General features: G+C 39.1%; 1 protein-coding gene across 3 annotated transcripts in view; it reads right to left on the reverse strand.

Annotated features, from left to right (window-relative positions):
- SNX16 (sorting nexin 16) overlaps positions 1 to 16,099 on the reverse strand; it is a 28,862-nt gene extending 12,763 nt beyond the window's left edge. Inside the window, exons 1-4 of one of the 3 annotated variants that reach the window (XM_074577349.1) lie at positions 16,035 to 16,099; positions 11,163 to 11,625; positions 7,205 to 7,291; positions 1,992 to 2,140 (exon numbers count right to left, since the gene is read on the reverse strand). In XM_074577349.1, the coding sequence (XP_074433450.1) occupies positions 1,992 to 2,140; positions 7,205 to 7,291; positions 11,163 to 11,534 (608 nt within the window). In that variant the 5' untranslated portion in view covers positions 11,535 to 11,625; positions 16,035 to 16,099. Of the gene's footprint in view, positions 1 to 1,991; positions 2,141 to 7,204; positions 7,292 to 11,162; positions 11,626 to 14,503; positions 14,670 to 15,347; positions 15,470 to 16,034 lie in introns of those variants that run through there. The other 2 variants (XM_074577350.1, XM_074577351.1) reach the window with 2 other exon arrangements.
- Between the last annotated feature and the right edge of the window lie 1,282 nt (positions 16,100 to 17,381).

The raw sequence follows: 17,381 nt of genomic DNA on the forward strand, positions 1-17,381 counted from the left end.
AGAGCATAATTTTTTTTTTTTTGGCACACCTATTATTGTGTAATTTAATAATCAGGAAGTTCTTAAACTTCTCAGCCACATATTTCATCCATATAATCGTGTTTAATAGCCACTGACAGGGAAACTCACAGGTTGATCCCAATTCCTTTTTGAAACCATTTAAGCTTTTTGTCTGGTGACATCTCACAACAAAGCCTCACAACGCAGTGTGACATACTGAGAGATGACTATGAATCATCCAAAATATTAGCATTCTTTACTCACCTTCCCTATTCCCTGGGATGACTTCATATGCCCTGTTTAGCCAGCCCTTTCCCAAGATGACAGACTAAAGAAAACACATCTCTTCTTGCAGGGGAGTTTGTCTGTAGCTTCATCTGTTCTTCCTCACCTTCTCTGTACTTCTGGCAGACCCTCTTTTGACATGGAATGCTGTGTTTTAGCACCGGACCATGTGGAAGTGCAATTCAGATTCCCACAGCAATAATTTTTTTTTTCTTTTCAAGTTTCTCTTCAACAGTTTTTATGCAACTTTTTCACTATTGCTGAATACTGAACTGACTGAGAACACTGTATCAATACCAATAGTTATTTTCCAGGTTGCAAAAAAGAACAGAGTTTATGGTTCTATATGTACTTTTATGTAATTTTGCACTTCATGACATGAAATTTAATGTTACTCATTCAGTGCCTTGAGATCCTTCTACAATACTTCGTGACCTCACTGTTCATTCCCTTTCACAGATATTCTTAACATCAGTTTCCGAAACTGTTGTCCAGCATTCCATATGTAATACACCTAAATTTCCATCAATCGTTTTCCCCTTGCCTTTCAACCATTTTATATGAGCTCCTTCATAAGCTAGTTGTCAGATAGATTTCCCTCTGCAAAAGACATTATTGCTTTTCCAAGTATTATTTTTACTTACCTACTTACCACTTTGGGTTTTTCATTACAAGCAGTACCAAAAGTCAGATTTACTTACTAATCTCCAGTTCCCAGACTCAACAGTCAAATGCCTTATAAAAACGTGCCAAATGTAATACCTATTTTACTTTTCAGTGTAATGGCTATGAGCATTATATGGTCTCACACAACAGCTCAGCAATTTTACATTTTAGTTCCTTTAAAATTCTTGAGGAAATGCTGTTTGCTCTATAGAATTTTTTTACTCTTTGTTTTTAATGAAGTTTCAAATGAATACAGCTCCTCAGACTCATTCCTCACAGAGTCTTTGGTACCGCAATCTCACAACTTTTTTTATTTCTGGTGTTGGGAAATGTTTTTAGAATTAACTGCTCTGCCTCCAGCAACTTGCTTGCCTATATTAAAATGATTTTACGTTTCATTTGCCAGAATTATGTTCTGCTCATCTTCCAGCTTTGGAAGAATCTTCCACTTTGTATGAAAAAAAGATACTGTTCAAAGAGACTTCTGCACTTTGTTAATTAAGCATATTATGTTTTTTAGACTCTTAAACCTTTTTTTATCTGTGGTTTACATTTACTTATGTAAAGCAATCTATAAAGGTACTTTATTACTATCATGTAATGTAAATTAAAAACCTTTAGTTTAATAGACATTTTAAGAACTAATCACATAATAGAGTAGGTACTTTCCATTATGACAGCCTAACAATCTCAATATAAATTAACAATATATCAGTTCTGCATTCAGCATACAGAAGTAATGTTTTAGCAGTAAACGTGATTCATCTAACACTTTAAATATTACAGATTTTAGTTAGTGGTTAGCCATGTACAATTCAAAATACTCAAAATACTGCAATTCCCCATTTTTGCTTAGGCTAAAATGGGATGAATTTAATAGGACACCAAATAATTCACATAATGACCAAATGCACAACATGAACGTTAATGAAATTCCTTACTATGTTGCTGAAAGATAAACTGCTAGAGTCTAGAAGCCTATATGAGGAGTCTGAACACCAAAAAAAATCCCAATCCACAAGCAAAGGTTAATCACATACCAGTTAGCAATATCTTTGTGAGCTACTAGGTTCTGGAGAAATGCTTGTAGTCCCAACTGCCGATCTTCCAAGAAGTCAGGATTATAATTATCCTTGAACCAGCGCTTTGGTGGAAGAGCCAACCGAAAGCCCGGAAACATATCCTTCAGCTGAAACAGAAATCAAAGCCAAATGAAGAAAAGTCTTGATGAAATACCAGATTTGACAGAGGCATTGACTTTACTCAGAATTACAGGATCTTTCTGTCTTCTGTTAAGTTCCAGCACAAGGTCAGTCTCAACCATAAGTACAATCCAAATTAGAGTGTAAATTGTGAACACAGTTCTATCACTTGCTGTGTTGCCTCATGCAATCAAATGATCTCTCAAAATTTACCATACAAAAGTAGGAATAAAACCCTTTGCTTTATTATTTAATGTCTCTGAGCCTGCTATTTAATGCCTTTGAGTCAGTAAATTGTACGTAAGTAAAAAGTATCAGATGAGTAAGCATTTCAGTGGTGTTTCTCTTAAAGTACTCAGGGATAAGAAGTACTATATAAATAAAATATATAAAAGCCCATTACAGACCTACAGCTCTGCAACTTGTCTTTTTGGGGGGACTGGCAGAATGAATTACAGCACAGGCCTGAAAATTCTAATAAAGAGTAGCTCCTTGTACACCCAGAATATTAAAATTTCAATACGCATGGATACAGCTCAAACCCTAGTACTAACATGCAAAACTGTATTTTTGAGTTACTTAAACAGTAATGGGGTTTACTCAATGACAGAAATCCCTGGAATTTTTCTTTGAATTCAGAAATGGAACAGGCAAATGAATGGAAGCATAAAAATATATAACAACAGACCTGTCCAACGATGACAATTAATTATTTTTCTAATATGCATGAAGATAAAAACCACTTCCATAAAAAACAATTTTCAGATGCCTTTTCTTAGAAGGGATGCTTGACGTAAAAGTCTCAAAGAGGATTTACAACGAATGGGAAAAAGCAAACAGGTTTTAGAAAATCTAATGTTCCTCCAACTGCCACAAGAATTGTTTAATTTTTTTCTGAAGACAGGATCAAGCCAAATTCTGTCAGGGATGTGCTGCATGCACTTAAGATATTCATATGAATGTTCCAGTGACAGAGATTCCAGAATCTGCCTTGAAAACAGTTTAGCACTCGACGTTTACATAGCTGCAAGATAATTCTACAGTGAGTGTCTTGATCCTTGCACAGCAAAATTTAAGCCATCTGACAATAAGCTTTATTTAACTGCTCTTTACAGACTCTTGGAAAAAGCTAATGGATAGCTCCTTCAGCAGATTCAGTTTTTAAAAAGTTTAAACAGACACCGTATTTCAGCTAGAATCTTCTACACAATTCAAAGGAAGAACCACGTTAGCGGATTACCCTTGCTCATCATCCAAGTACCATTTCACAGCACAAGAAGGGTGCTTTAACACCACAAGCACTGTATATTCAAATAGCCCATGATTAACTACCGGTTTCTTATTTATAAAATGGTTTACTGTCAAAGTCTTGCTCTTTATTTCTGCATTTAAGCGTATGTTCTCCTCTTACTGATTTTCACCTTGATATTAGCTCCTTCTTGATATTTTTAGTTTATCTTTGGTCATACAAAGTTCCTTCATCTCTTACCAAGTTATCATTAATACCATGCATGTAAGTATCCTCTGTGTTCCATAACCCCTCTTCCGCTAATAAAATACTGAATAGAACTGAACCCAGAAAAGGTAAGAAAATGAGTTCCTGTGTTAGCTGGAGAGAGGACCATAGATAATCATTGCCGGGAAAGCTTTTCAACCACACAGATTTCTGCTTAATGGTAATTTCACTTGTCTGGGTATGCAGATCATGTAATTTATATCTAAGGAAAGGGTACGCCTACCCACAGATTACTCCTTTTGTGGATGAAGAGAGTATGAGAAAGCTAGCTGCTGTCAGCAGACTAATTTTCGACAGCACAGTCCCGGGGCATGCTTTCTTCAACATTGCTCAAACACAGCAGGAAAAACTGTGGGTCAGACAAGTTACGCTGGTTGTGATCACTTTCTTGGATCCAGCATGTTTTCTAGATGTCTCTCCCCTACATCATCACCTGGCAGATGATGCAAGTCACATGAGGCACAGTCTCAGAGAGAAATGGTTAACTTCTTGATTCTTAAGACTGGCCATTTTATTATTTGTTCAACATCTCTACCAGCATAGTAATAAACTTCACAAAGTTATTTTCCCATCATTTTTTGGGACAGAAGAGTATTCTTCACATACTTCTCCAATGCACTAGTTGTTCTTCAACAAAAACTACGCATCTAGCCAAGTGTCTGTATTTTAGCCTTTGCTCCTAACCCCTCAAATTCTGTCATGTTCCAACATCCACTAAGATTAAGTTTTTTCTTAACATTACAGTAAAAAGACAGTATTTCAGCCTTTGCTGTATCATTTGCTTTTGCTTCCCATAGTTTGCTCTCTAGTAAGGGATCTGTTATTTTACTGCCTCCTTCCCTTATTTCTGTCTCTAGTGATTTATAGAGCTTTACCTATTGCTCTTAGCATCCTGTGAAAGTCCATCTTGTATCTCAGCACTTCTGCTTTAGTCTTTAGAAGTCTGTACTACTCTCCTTAGCCTGATTTTTTTTTTCAATTACTTTTGACTTTGAGATCACTGCGTGGCTTCTTGTGTGCTCAATACTGGCAATACCTCATCTTTCCTTTACATTGGATTACTTGTCATCATCTTCCATTTGTTTTCTTTCAGTGGGTATGGAGTTTTCAGAACCTTTTCATTGCCTGGAAAGTAGAGCTTTGACATGCAGAGAACTTGTTGCTCACACTTGAAAACTGTTCAAGTCTTAACCTGCAGCTGCACTTACTCATTTCATTCATAAAAGCAGAGTTCATGGTTTTGAGCTTTTTTTACTCCCATTCATTTCTGTTTTATTAGCTGTTCCTTACTATGAATATTTCAGAAACTAGTGGAAGTACAAAACACTTTCTAGGATTCTACTGCTATCTATTTTGCCGTATTTATTTTATTTGTGAGTTCATGGCAAATAAAGAATGCTCTTACTAAGTTCACTAGCTGCTTCTATTAGTTAGCTGAGCTGCATTCATTCACCTAGTCCTGATTTTATTGGCTCAGGTCCCCATTGTGACATTGTCCATATTCTCATATGTTTTCCATTTTTAGCCACTGCCAAAGTCCAACTCTCAGTTCAGTTTGGACTTGCGAATAAGTATATGCCTGATACATACAAAACACATTGCTCTTTTGTCTTTACCTGGTCTTCCTGAAAAGCCATTCTTCCCCCTCTATTAATACTTCAAACTGATTCACATAGCGGTTGATTATTTAATTCAATTGGCATTTAATGCCAAGTTTCTAATACCATTTCAGAGAATTAACAATTTGCCACCAACCTCAACAAGGACGGTGAGGAAAAGGACTTACAAGACATACATTACATATTTCTCTTGTTTATATTGTATTTCTAGGAGATAGGGTACAGAAAATCCTGAAAGTATACATGCATGCAACTTCATGTCTGTATTTGTCACTAGAAAACAAGGCATTGCAAGTGTTGCACCATGTCTTTTGAATCACTGATGCATGCATATAACCATTTACTCTTCAGTTCATAGGAGATCATGCTTTTCATAATACAGAAATGCCAGCTCCAGGAACTGAAACGTACCATAATTCTAAAGCTTCCAGAGAATTACAGAATAGTAACAAGATAAAAGTTTAGATGTACACTGAAAGATGAAAAAGGTTCAGTAAGTGACACAAGGAAAAAATAAAGTTCCTCCTTTTAAACAGAAATCCTAATACCCATAAATTGTGTTAAAAAATCAAACACTTCTGTCAAAGATTTGACTGCAAACATTAAGGACTTCACTCATAAAAATCGAAATATCAATTCTAAAACGAATACCTGTGGCATTTTAGTATTTGAAACTACTGATAACCACACTAAAGGTCAATGCATGTAAGCCAGTTCTTGGCCTGTCTCTGACATAGCTGACCAAAACACAAACTGTTGTATGACTTGACTTCTGAAATTTGAGTTGAAATCCCCAGAACTTCATCATCTCAAAAAAAGTCAGGCTTTTGCCAATACCAAGGCATTCCTTAATTCAGGATACATTGAAAACACAGGAATTTCTTCAGAAAGGGATCTCTAAACTAATTCACATTCAACAATTTGTGGTAGTTTTAGACTGCACTGGTGTTTTAAAGCTATCCTAACAGACATCTAAATAGGTCAAACCAAGAACCCAGAGAAATGTATGTTCAAGTCCAAATTAAACATGTCAGCAGAATTAAGTTCTTTAAGTTCAATTAGTTGATTAGGCACATTGATCCAAGGAGAAGAAAAGCTATACCAAAAATCCCTTACTATGGGTAAAAAAAAGTGAGCCTTAAAAAGTTACAAGTTTGAACACTGAAGGAACATTATAGAAGAAAATGTGTTAAACATGCAATGAAAGATTATTCTTAGGAGTGGAGAGTAGGGCAAAGAAAAGGGTAATTCTCTTTTTTCACTTTTATGCTTCTGAAGAAATAACGGTAAATGCGATAGCCAAACGCTATTTACCAATTCAAAACCCTTGTGTTTTTTAGAGAAACATTATTTGTTTTCAAGTGTTCTAAAAATAAGAAGTTGCTGAACCAGAACTCCTATTTACCTGGCATCTCTGTCTTCAGCTTTAAAGATCTAATATTTCACAATTAACTTCAAAGACACTGAAAACAACTGAAGACTGACCAACATACGAAGAACTTATGTTCATGAAACTTCAGTTTTATCATGAAAAAAAAGTTTGTTGTACTGAAAAACTACTGGATCATTCCTGCAAAAGAACACAGGCCCCTAGTTCTACTTCCATGCAGGGGATACAATCATTAAAGAGTTAATTTCCTTTATCACACAGATTAGGAATAAATATAAAGTATGAAGCACACTAACAATTTCACATGAAGAAATACCTTCTTCACACTAGCTGTAGTTATTTCATGTATCTTTGAAAACATAAGGAATCATATGTTTTCCATTCATTAATATAGTATGTGTTTTAAGTGCAGTAAAAAAGGCAAGAAAAGAAAAAAGCGTCAGAAATGTTGAGACACAAAGGAAATGAAACATGAAAGAAGAGGGAGGCAAGTTAGTTGAGAAGTTTACCAGCGTATAATTCTCACCTTGTCATTAAGCCTGGAGAAGTCAGTGTACCGTCTGAAAACCACCCAACTTTCCTCTGGACTTCTTTTTACCAGTATTTTGTATACCTGTGTGGAAAAACAGGAATATCAGAAAAAACGCACAGAACTTTAGGCTGCATTGGCTGGAAGACTGATATTATCCTTTATTTCTTAATGAAACAGGACTCGTGGATAAAAAAAAAAAATCCTTAATTGGAGGGGGTTCTAAGCTTAATTATCAGTATAAATGAATATGAGTTTAAGGAAGGAGTTTCTATAATTCCTAAATGCATTTAACTATTCTCTGTCTGTAAGAAAAGGTTTGTGAAACTGCATCCAGATTTCTTCCCCAGCAAAAACCGAGTCTCATTTATCAAAGAGTTAAATAAAGTCTGTTTTAGCGATCTACTTTAACCTTTGCCGAATTATGGTTTTACTTATCAATCCTTGAGGCCAATCTGTTTTAAAGATGACTGTAATACTCAGTAACTGATTATTGCACTTGTTTTAAAATGTCTCATCTGACTTGGTTCACAAGGAAAAGTAATGCAGGATAAAAATAACATCCTGCTTTGGTTTCAATTGTCTTGAACATTAGGTTTTGTCTTTCGAGGCGTAATATGACCACTTCCTTAGATAACCGCATCAGAACAATTATACTAGCACTGTAGAACTGAGGTAATGGATTCTTTGAATCACGATTTAGCAAGAGAACAGGACAGTGGTACTGCTGTGCTATTTAAAAGCAAATGGATAAGAAAATAAAACAATAACAACAACAGTAATAATTAAAGAATAAATCAATTACCTTTTTTTTAGGAGGACTGATGCTCTAATGCCTGAACACACAATTTCAACTAGAAAATATTAAGCAGTGGCTAGGAAACAAGGATTCTTATGCCACAACCTTACTTTTTCCAATATAAGGAAGAAAAGGCTCTGCAATTCTACAGGGTTAGCTTTCCCCACCTAAGAGTTCTCTAGTTAAAAAAAAAAATAGAAGGAAGAAAAGATATTTTTTGGACTCATAGTGATAAACAATCCCTTATAGGCATTTAACCAAATTCTATTTAAAACATTTCCTGATCTGTTACATAGTAAAATCTTTCCCAGTATTTCACAGCAGGTTGTTTCAGCTGATAAATCTATTTTTCTTGTTGCAGTCCCAGCATGTGATAACCGCAGCAGTAGCCAACTTCTATACACGTGTGAGACTGTTTTTAGCAATTTTGTATTCTATAGTGTATTAAGTTGCAGGCAATTACACAAACTACAGCGCAAATTAAGTGCAATTTTTCAGCAAGTATTTCTTTTTTCTACTTTTTAAACACATAATTCCACTTTCAAGAAGCATCATCTGTGGAAGTCATGTACTGTAACAGAGGCAATATTTCAGTCATTACAAAAAGCTATTAACTTTTAGAATTCATGCTGCAAGACATGCCTGTGAAGCCAGCATTAAAAAGTAATTCTTCTGTCTTACATTTTCTGTATAAATGATCTCCAATTGTTTTAGCTTTCCTGTCATACCGAAAGTATAAACGGAGTTTTATTTTACAAAAATTTCATAAAGCAATACTGTTATATAAAATTGTGAAGACTCTTTGCTGGTATACAGTAAAACACAGAACAAGAAGCTTTGGAATATGCTTGCTGATTTACTTGCTGATCAGTATTCTATTCTTTTATTCTACTAAAAGTTCTACAAAGACATTGCTGACAAATGCACATGTCAATCGTATCCTGGGCTGCATCAGGAGAAGCGTGGCCAGCAGGTCAAGGGAGGTGATTCTAGCTAGCCTGACCCTCACTTTGAATGGTTTCCAAGTAAATATTAGACTACTTAAAAAAAGCAAAAATATGGTCAACCTGAAACAAAAATTTTTTGTTATCTTGAAAAAGTTGAAAGAAGACGACTGTAATACTTCTGTATAACATCTTCATGTGTAACATGAATATGTTAGAAACTGAAAAACTTAAGACAAGGTATCATTCTCAAATAGACTGTAATACTCAAAGACAAGTTTTGGGTTTGGTTCTTTTCTAAGATTTGTAATGAAGAAAAACTAGATCATTACAAAATCAACCGTCTGTTCCTTCAGACAAGGTTTTGGGAAAAAACTACAAATGAATTCAACAAATTCAAGTCACTCCAGTCAGTCCTGAATTGCCTTATTCCTCAAATACAAAATATTCAATGAAAAAATGCCAATATTCAGTAACAATCTCTGGCTGATTTAGCATCTCATTATCATTTCTACTTGGCTTAAAAGAAAAGTGCCAACTGAACATTCCAGGACTGCCAACTCATGAGACCAACTGCTTACAAACAGAGACATTTTCCAGCCTAGGTTTTTTCTCCCATAACCTTCAGCAGCACGTAGTCCAACATGCGCTAACATTTAACTCCTGAAGTTAGTACATCACCCATCTTAAGTAATTCAGATTCATATTTTTGGGAACTCTTGAGATGCTAAGAAGCAGTAAAAAAACTTCAGCTATTGAGTCTCCTCTGTTTTACAGATGATTTCAATTTAAATTTCCACTGTCTTCCATCTCACTGACTTTGCATTTCAGAAGCAATCAAAGTTTCTAGGACTAATTACTTGCTGGTTTTAATGCACAATAGCATGCTTGTGTTCAACATGCAACTGAAAAAAAACAGTTAATTATGTGCTTTCAGAAACACAGCAACAAAAGAAGTGAATTCAGAAAGAACAAAAATGCAACCAAGCATTTTAATGATGAAGAACGTTTAATTTGTACTGTAACCTGGCCTTCCGCATAAAATAACAACTTTGACTCCTTATTTTAACTACAGTTGAGTAACATCTTACATGCACACTGGAATATGCCTTGGCATATTTTCAGAATAAGTTGTGTCAATGTAACTCTACTAGTAATTGTTTTAGTTTTGAAGGTATTATCTTAAAGGAATCTTAATCTACACATAAAAAAATTTTGGTTCTTCTCTTAAGCTACCATACATGAAGATGTTAGAAACTAGAAAAACTTAAGACAAGGTATCATTCTCAAATAATTTTAAAGCATCATTGTTAAATTCTTTGCAAAAAGAACCTGATTTTACTAGTATTTGAACTAGTAAAGTTAGCTTCCACAGTTTTATGGGAAAATAGGAGGAAAAAAAAAAATTGTCCGCTATTTCCTCCTCCTTACCTATTTGTGATTAACGTTGCTCTGCTGAAGTAATGTAACTAATAAATAATTAGTAACAAACAACTCCCATCACTCCCACGTGCATTGCTGAATTGTATCAAAGAAACATTTCAACCACATCCACAAAAACAAATGCACAAATGCCTTAATGTATTTATGGCATGTAAAAAACCTGACTTGCCAGTGACAGTACATTTTGAGAAAAATCAATGCAAATCGGTTAAGCTGGTGTTCTGCCATGAGATACTGCATATGTGACATCTCACTTGATGTTTTCAGAACTGATTGCCCTTTGTTATAAATTAAACCTAGTAATGCAAGAAGCTGTAAACTACATGTTGGCACTTTAATGCAAATGTTATATATTACTAATAACTGTAAAAGGCAAATATCAGAGTGTCTTTTATCACTCATTTCAGATAAAAGACTACATTTTATTTAAGATGTTTAACTATCTAGAACTTCTAGAAGTTCAATTTCACAAGGAATTGTAACTTTGCAAGGAATTCCTGACTTTTCCAGCAGAAATTGATACCTGAAGTAGAATGAATCCCTTCTATTCCATGTACACAATTACAGGAAAGACTGCTTCTGAGTCTCAGTTTTCCCACCTGTGTAACGGGAATGATATTTTCCTGTCGGATAGCAGTACTTTGAAGCTAAACTGGTATTGGTAAAGTACTCCAACGTCTCTGAACTGCAAGAATAGCTACTGGAAAAGAATGCAAAGTACATTCAATTGTTACCTTGTCATTACAGGATGACCATCCCCAAAACTTACAGTGAATTTTGCCCTTTCCTCCATCACCTCATAACCCAGTATAGTAGGCGTGGATGGCCGATCTTCCCAGCTCCTGGAATCTGTATTCTGCTCTATTTCATCCACGGGCTGAGTACAGTATTCTATGGATGTCTCCAGACCTGTAAATTTAGTCCTGACAAGTGGACTACTACACGTAGATGATGTAGAACCAATCTGGTCAGGCACGCTCATCTTTTTAAAACTACCAATTGCAGAGTCCTCCAGCTGTCCTTTTGAGGAGCTGGAACTCGTCGAGATGCTCCCAAAAGAAGAACTTCTTTGGTTTCTGTTTGTAAAGCTGGATGATGAACTTCCGATAGGAATAGGAACAGGAACATATGGTGTTGCCATCCTTCACGAAAAAAACCTCAGTTTTTGGCCCAGGAGCTTAAGGTTTATTCACTGTGCAAGCCATGATTTGTCTTCTTTTCAAGAGCAGTACCTGCAGTGGAATACAGAAAATTTTGAAATTTTTAAGTGAAAGCAACACTAAGACACTGCTTTGGAAGAATCTGTATCAGCACTGAGATGGTACACAGCAGTATCGATGGTTAAATATTTTCACAAGGAATTTGGCTTCATGTAAATTTCACTTTATATCTCTACAATTTGATGGACAGCTTTACAGGAGTTCACTGTCTTTCACAGCTATTAAAATGACAGAAAGTTAAAGTAAGATTACAAAAGAGAAAAATAATTTTGTCCTTTGTGATTTAAGCGCTACTTTGTTTTATTGAAAAAGTCAGCAACCTTTAGGCATATCTAAGAAGCTGTTGTAGTTTTAATGACTGTTTAGTATAAACAGTACAAAAGCTTTTCTCTGAATTGCTTCTGTAAGATAACTGGAGCAGACTACATGAGCTAAACATGCATGCGACAATATGGATGACACGAATCAAAAGACAACCCAGTAAACACCTTAGGTGAAAAACATATTTGCATATATTACATATTCACTGAAGTATAATGGATGTTTTCAAAGCGGAATATTTTTTCAAAACAACTCTGTTGCATATAATGCTGCAGACATTTGTAACATTGTTAACTGGGCACATTTTCTGTAGCTTGAATTGGAGCAATTAAGTTTTACAAGCATGCACATCAAAAGCTGTGTTGTAATAGCAACTAGTTTTCCATTCCAGCAGATTAATATGGGAAAAACAAGTTCACGGAAAGAAAATAAACAAAATACACGATATTTTTTTCTTCAAGAAAACCATTTCAAGCCCAAATTAATCCTACGCGTGCACATTTATAAAGAAAGCAGAAGAAAATTAAGACAGCAGTATCAAACTGCCAAAAAAAAAAAAAGCACCATCTCCTCATTTTAACAAAGTACCCAAAGAAGAGCTCCTACAAGATGCAAATTAGATGCCACCTCTTTGGATTAATAGGATTTGAGTCACCACCCATTTCACCCAAGAGTCTGCCAATCAGCCACAAGGCTGCAGGCAGCTGTGAAACGGGAAACCATCAACCTGATTCGCGTCATATATGTAATCAATCATCTACTGGAGCAATACCCAAATGAGTTTCCTAATTACCAGGGTAAAGTGATGGTTTCATTCTCTTGCTATAAATAAATCTTAGAGAACACGAATAAGGAAATAAATATGAAATGAACCAGCATCAACAAGAAAGACTGAAAACTGCTTGTGAAAGAATTCCTTGAGTGAAGGAAAAAACTGACCTTCCACCTCCTTTCTGCTACACAGGGAAATGTCCACACACATTTTATAAGTCAGAAAGCTCAGGGAACTTGACCAACAAGAAAAATTTCAGTCTGGCAGTGACTCCTTGGGAGCACCTCTACCTCACTGCCGGGTGAGGCTGGACACTCAGCAGCATCCAAGGGAGCAGAACTGTCAGTATCACAAACCCCCGCTGATTTGATGTTTCTGGTCAGGTGCAGACTTTGGACTACCCAGCAGCTTCTGTTGCAGCACAGCCCTGTGTTGTGCGACTTAACCCCCCACCCTGTGTCAGACAGCTGACCTGCTTCAGCCTCACATCGCTTGAAAGAAGCAAGTCACACCTGTCTTGGAGACAGGACATTCTCCTGGAGCTAGACCAGGATTTAAATCCCTTTTCCCACCTGTATCTCAGTAAGCGCATCTGTTTTCTCCCTTGAACAATAAACTTTGCAATAAATTTTTTCAACAGAGGTAGAAATATCAAGACAGAAGCCTGGTAGATTTTCTCATAGCAATATTCTCATCTGCCTAAGACAATGAACAAGGTAACTCCTTTTTCACTTGACACTTTGGTGACTCTTCCATGTTACCAACATAAGGAATTGAGAGCATCCCTTAAAGAATGCTCCACCAAGCTATGCTCCTGGAAGGTGTGGGATTAAATCCCTATAAACAGAAGAACCCAATTGAGTCCAGGTTTGCAACAAATCAAAGGAACTGTAAATAAAAAAAAAAAAAAAAAAAAAAGAAAAAGTGTTTATTATCTTCTCCTGCATGACTATGAATCTGACCCAGGAAAGCAAAAGAAGCCCACATCTCCGAATCTGGTGAAGTTCACCCGGGAGTTCATGGAACTTTGAAAAGATAAAAGCCTGTGCTTTCCATCACTTTTTGGAAAAAAAAAAAAAAACACAAACCAAAAAACCAACCAAAACCCACAACATTTTTACCAGTTACAACACTTATGAACAGTGTATTTTCTAAAAGGGCTCATACTACCAACCTCACACCTAGATTCCTGTAACTCTGAAGAGCAACAGAAGTGTCAGGTCAAGTGAGCAAAAAACACACCATGTCATTTAATTTGATTTTTTTTTTGGTCAATAAAACAAGCATTAGAACTTACCAGCCTCATAAATGCATACATATATATGTACGTAAATACATCTTAAACTGTAAAGGCATCACAATTTCCAAATACCTAAAATAATTACATGCTATGAATCACAACAGGGTTTAAAATGTCATTTATTTGCACTTTATGAAGGCTAAGCATTAGAAAAAGAACACAATGCTCAAATGAGGGTCACAACCTTAGAACTCAAGCCTTTTTATGAATATAGAAGTTTACTGCCAATTCATGCACTAAAAGTAACAGAAAATAATCTTATAAAACACTTTTAGACGAACCACATCACTCCTCGCTTACGCTGGTGCAGCAAGGAGGGAAGATTTAGGTGCACAGTCTGCTACTAACCAAGCTTCACCACGAACCGGTCTCACATGTGACTGCATTAAATCAGCAGAATCATTGCAACACATGAACTTTCAGAACAAACAGATCACTCGCAACACCTAAGAGATAATCCAGTCACTGCACTCTTTCTTGTCTAGATATTTACTTACTTTACTTTTTATATGAAATTTCTTTCCTGTTCAGAACCTGTATTTGGTTTAGTTTGATTCCCAGCTGTAAATTACAGTGAAATATAAAAGAAGAGAACATTTGCTGGAAGTACCGAACTGCTAAATCTGAAATGGGATAGGGCAGAGTCCCAGAAACTCTACCATCACATGCTACATACAAAACAGCATGACGCCAACTTATCCTACTGGGTGTTTACAACAGCCACCTCCCTTTTTGCGGGTGAAGCAAATAGGCTATAATAAAACCACTTAAAAAGGGTTTGCCTCCAGCTTGCAGCTATCGCAATTCCAAACCCTTTTAAGCTAATGGTTTGTATCTTCAGTGAGAAACATGTAAGCGATACAATCTGAGGATAGTAGATTAGAAACAAAACAATCCTTATTTAACAGTTCTAATTGGATTTAGAAGACTTTTAGCTATGCAATACTATTTGCGATGGGGGTTACATATAGTACGTCTCTGTTTGGACAATGCAGTCGGGCTGACCTCTGTTTGGGATTTCAGCGCTACCGCAGAATGCCTCCTGAGGAACTAGTGGGTTATTTAAAGAGACAATTTGCTGGGTCGGGATTTATAAAACTTCAAAAAAAAAAAAACCAACAATCGTTTGGCACCGACTTCAATAAAGTTACTTAACGACGTATTTCACCTGTTTACGAACTCAAAATTGGGGCGTATTTATCAAACCTCGCATGCACACGGGCACACAGAGGGAGCAATTCCTGCCCCAAGGAGTCTGTCACCACATCGCAAACAACTCTGAAGGTACACCCCCCTCCCCCTCCCCCAAATTCCATAGCGAGATGTGCTTACGTTTCCTACCTTTGCCTGTGACTTAACGGTGCTGAGACCGAAACGAAAACCACACAGAAACCGTACTCATTTCTCAGCCTCCCGCCAGCGACCGGCAGGGCCCTGACGCGGGGGTGACCCGCTGCAGGCCCGGGCCGGGGGTGGAGGCGGGGGGGTGGGGCGGCCGCCTCCGCCAGGTGCGCGGCTCCCGCCGCCGCCGGCCGCTGCCGCCCTTGTAGGGAACTTCAGGAGCGGCCGCCCTGGCAGCGGTACCGGAGGGGCCCGGTAAACCTCGCCCAGTCACAAGGCTTCGGACACCGGCCGAGGAACCACCCCTGAGGTGAGGCACCGTCTTCCCACCCCCGCCCTGCCGCGGGGAGGGGGAGTTCCGTCCTCGCCGTCCCGCCCGACACGGACCAGGAGAGGGACCGGCCCGTGCCTCGCCTCAGCCCGCGCTGAGGCCCAACCGCCCACCGGCGGGGGCCGGCGCAACGGCCCGCGGCCGCCTCCGCACAGGTGGGCGGGAGCTGCGCGGAGGCGGCGGGGGCCGGCCGTGCCCGCCGCGGGACGGGATGAGACAGGACGGGCGGTGGCGATAGGGCTCCACGCTCCCACCGCCCGCCCCAACTCCCCACCGCTTGCCTCCCTCATTCCCCTCGCCCCTTCCCGCCTGCCGAGCGGGCAAGTGAGGGGAGGCGGGCTAGCAGCCCCGCTCACCTGCTCGCCGCCGCGCTCGCCTCCCTCTGCCGCGCCACCGCGGGGGCCGCCCCTCCCGCTCGGCCGGCACCGCCCCCCCCCCGCCCTTCCTTGGCGTCGCGGCGCCCGCTGGGACCTGTAGTTCCGCGGTGCGCTGAGGGGAGCGGCGCAGCGCCCGGAGGGCGGCCGGGCCGGCGTCACTGCGGTGCGGCCAGCCCGGGCGACCCCGGGGCCTCCCGCCGCCGGGCAGCCGCGCTGAGAGGGCGGTGAGGGGTCTCTGGGCCCCTCGGCAGGGTCAGCCTGCCCCTCGGCCGGGAAGGGGAAGGAGCGGGGAGGGAAGGAGCCCCGGGGCGGGAGGGGGAGGCCGGCGGGTCTTCGCCCCGGGGGCGGAAACCCCAGGAACTCTGTCAAGTAGTGGGATGGTAACGCGGTGTCACCTAACGCCACCGTACGTCGTGCTGTGCCGCCAGGTGTTTTTCATGGGGCAGCAAAAACAGTGTGGTAGTGGAGAAACGGATGAAATTTCACGGATAAAAGTGATCCGAGATTTTCCGGGAGACGGGGCAAAGAGGGAAATGAAATCACTGTTCATAAATAGTGGTGGAAATAAAACTGTATCTTGCTATTTTACAGTGGCCTATGTATGTAGACGGAAGTACAATATTCTGAAGAAAGCACAATTTGTGTCAAAAGGTACATTTTCTTCGTGTGCTTTACATTCTTTATACATCACATAAAAAGTGATGCCTAGGATTTCTGAGGAAGTCTTTCTGTTGAGTTTTCATCTGGAGTTTACCATGCACCTTTTTTCCTGGAATTGTTCCCCCCGGCTCCAACCCCCCCCCCCGCTCCCCCCCCACCTCTCCACCTCTCCCCTCCATCCCCTTGTATTTTTTGTCTGGAAGGCACACTTTGGGATTTTTGGGTGTCAGCATCCTGCTGGAACAGTAGCTGTGGCTTCTGCCCGACATCTGTCTCTTGTTCACGGGTCTGGAAGCCGTTAGATACTCCCAGAGAATATTGCACCTCTTCTTCAAACGCTGCACAACTGATCTGCTTGTTTATAATAAACCTGATACTTTGGGCAGGGCATGAGCACACAAAATAATGTAGCAAAACTATGCTGGTAAGGTGATCTGATCTGTGATTGCAAACAGTAGCATGGGCCTGTTGCCTTACCCTTGTCAGTATATGCTGCTCTGGGGGCTACTGTTACCACAGCAGTGTAATTCTTCTGCTGGAATTGTATTCTTAGGGTCTTGGGGAATTTTGTTCTGTGTTTTTTTTCCTGAGTCGTATTGTTTAAGCAGTACATCAGACTGTTTGGAATTAATTTGGAACTTAGTGGTTTTGATGGATGTTGGTCTT

This window comes from Larus michahellis, chromosome 2 (genome assembly GCF_964199755.1).
Source record: "Larus michahellis chromosome 2, bLarMic1.1, whole genome shotgun sequence".
Lineage (NCBI taxonomy): Eukaryota > Metazoa > Chordata > Aves > Charadriiformes > Laridae > Larus > Larus michahellis.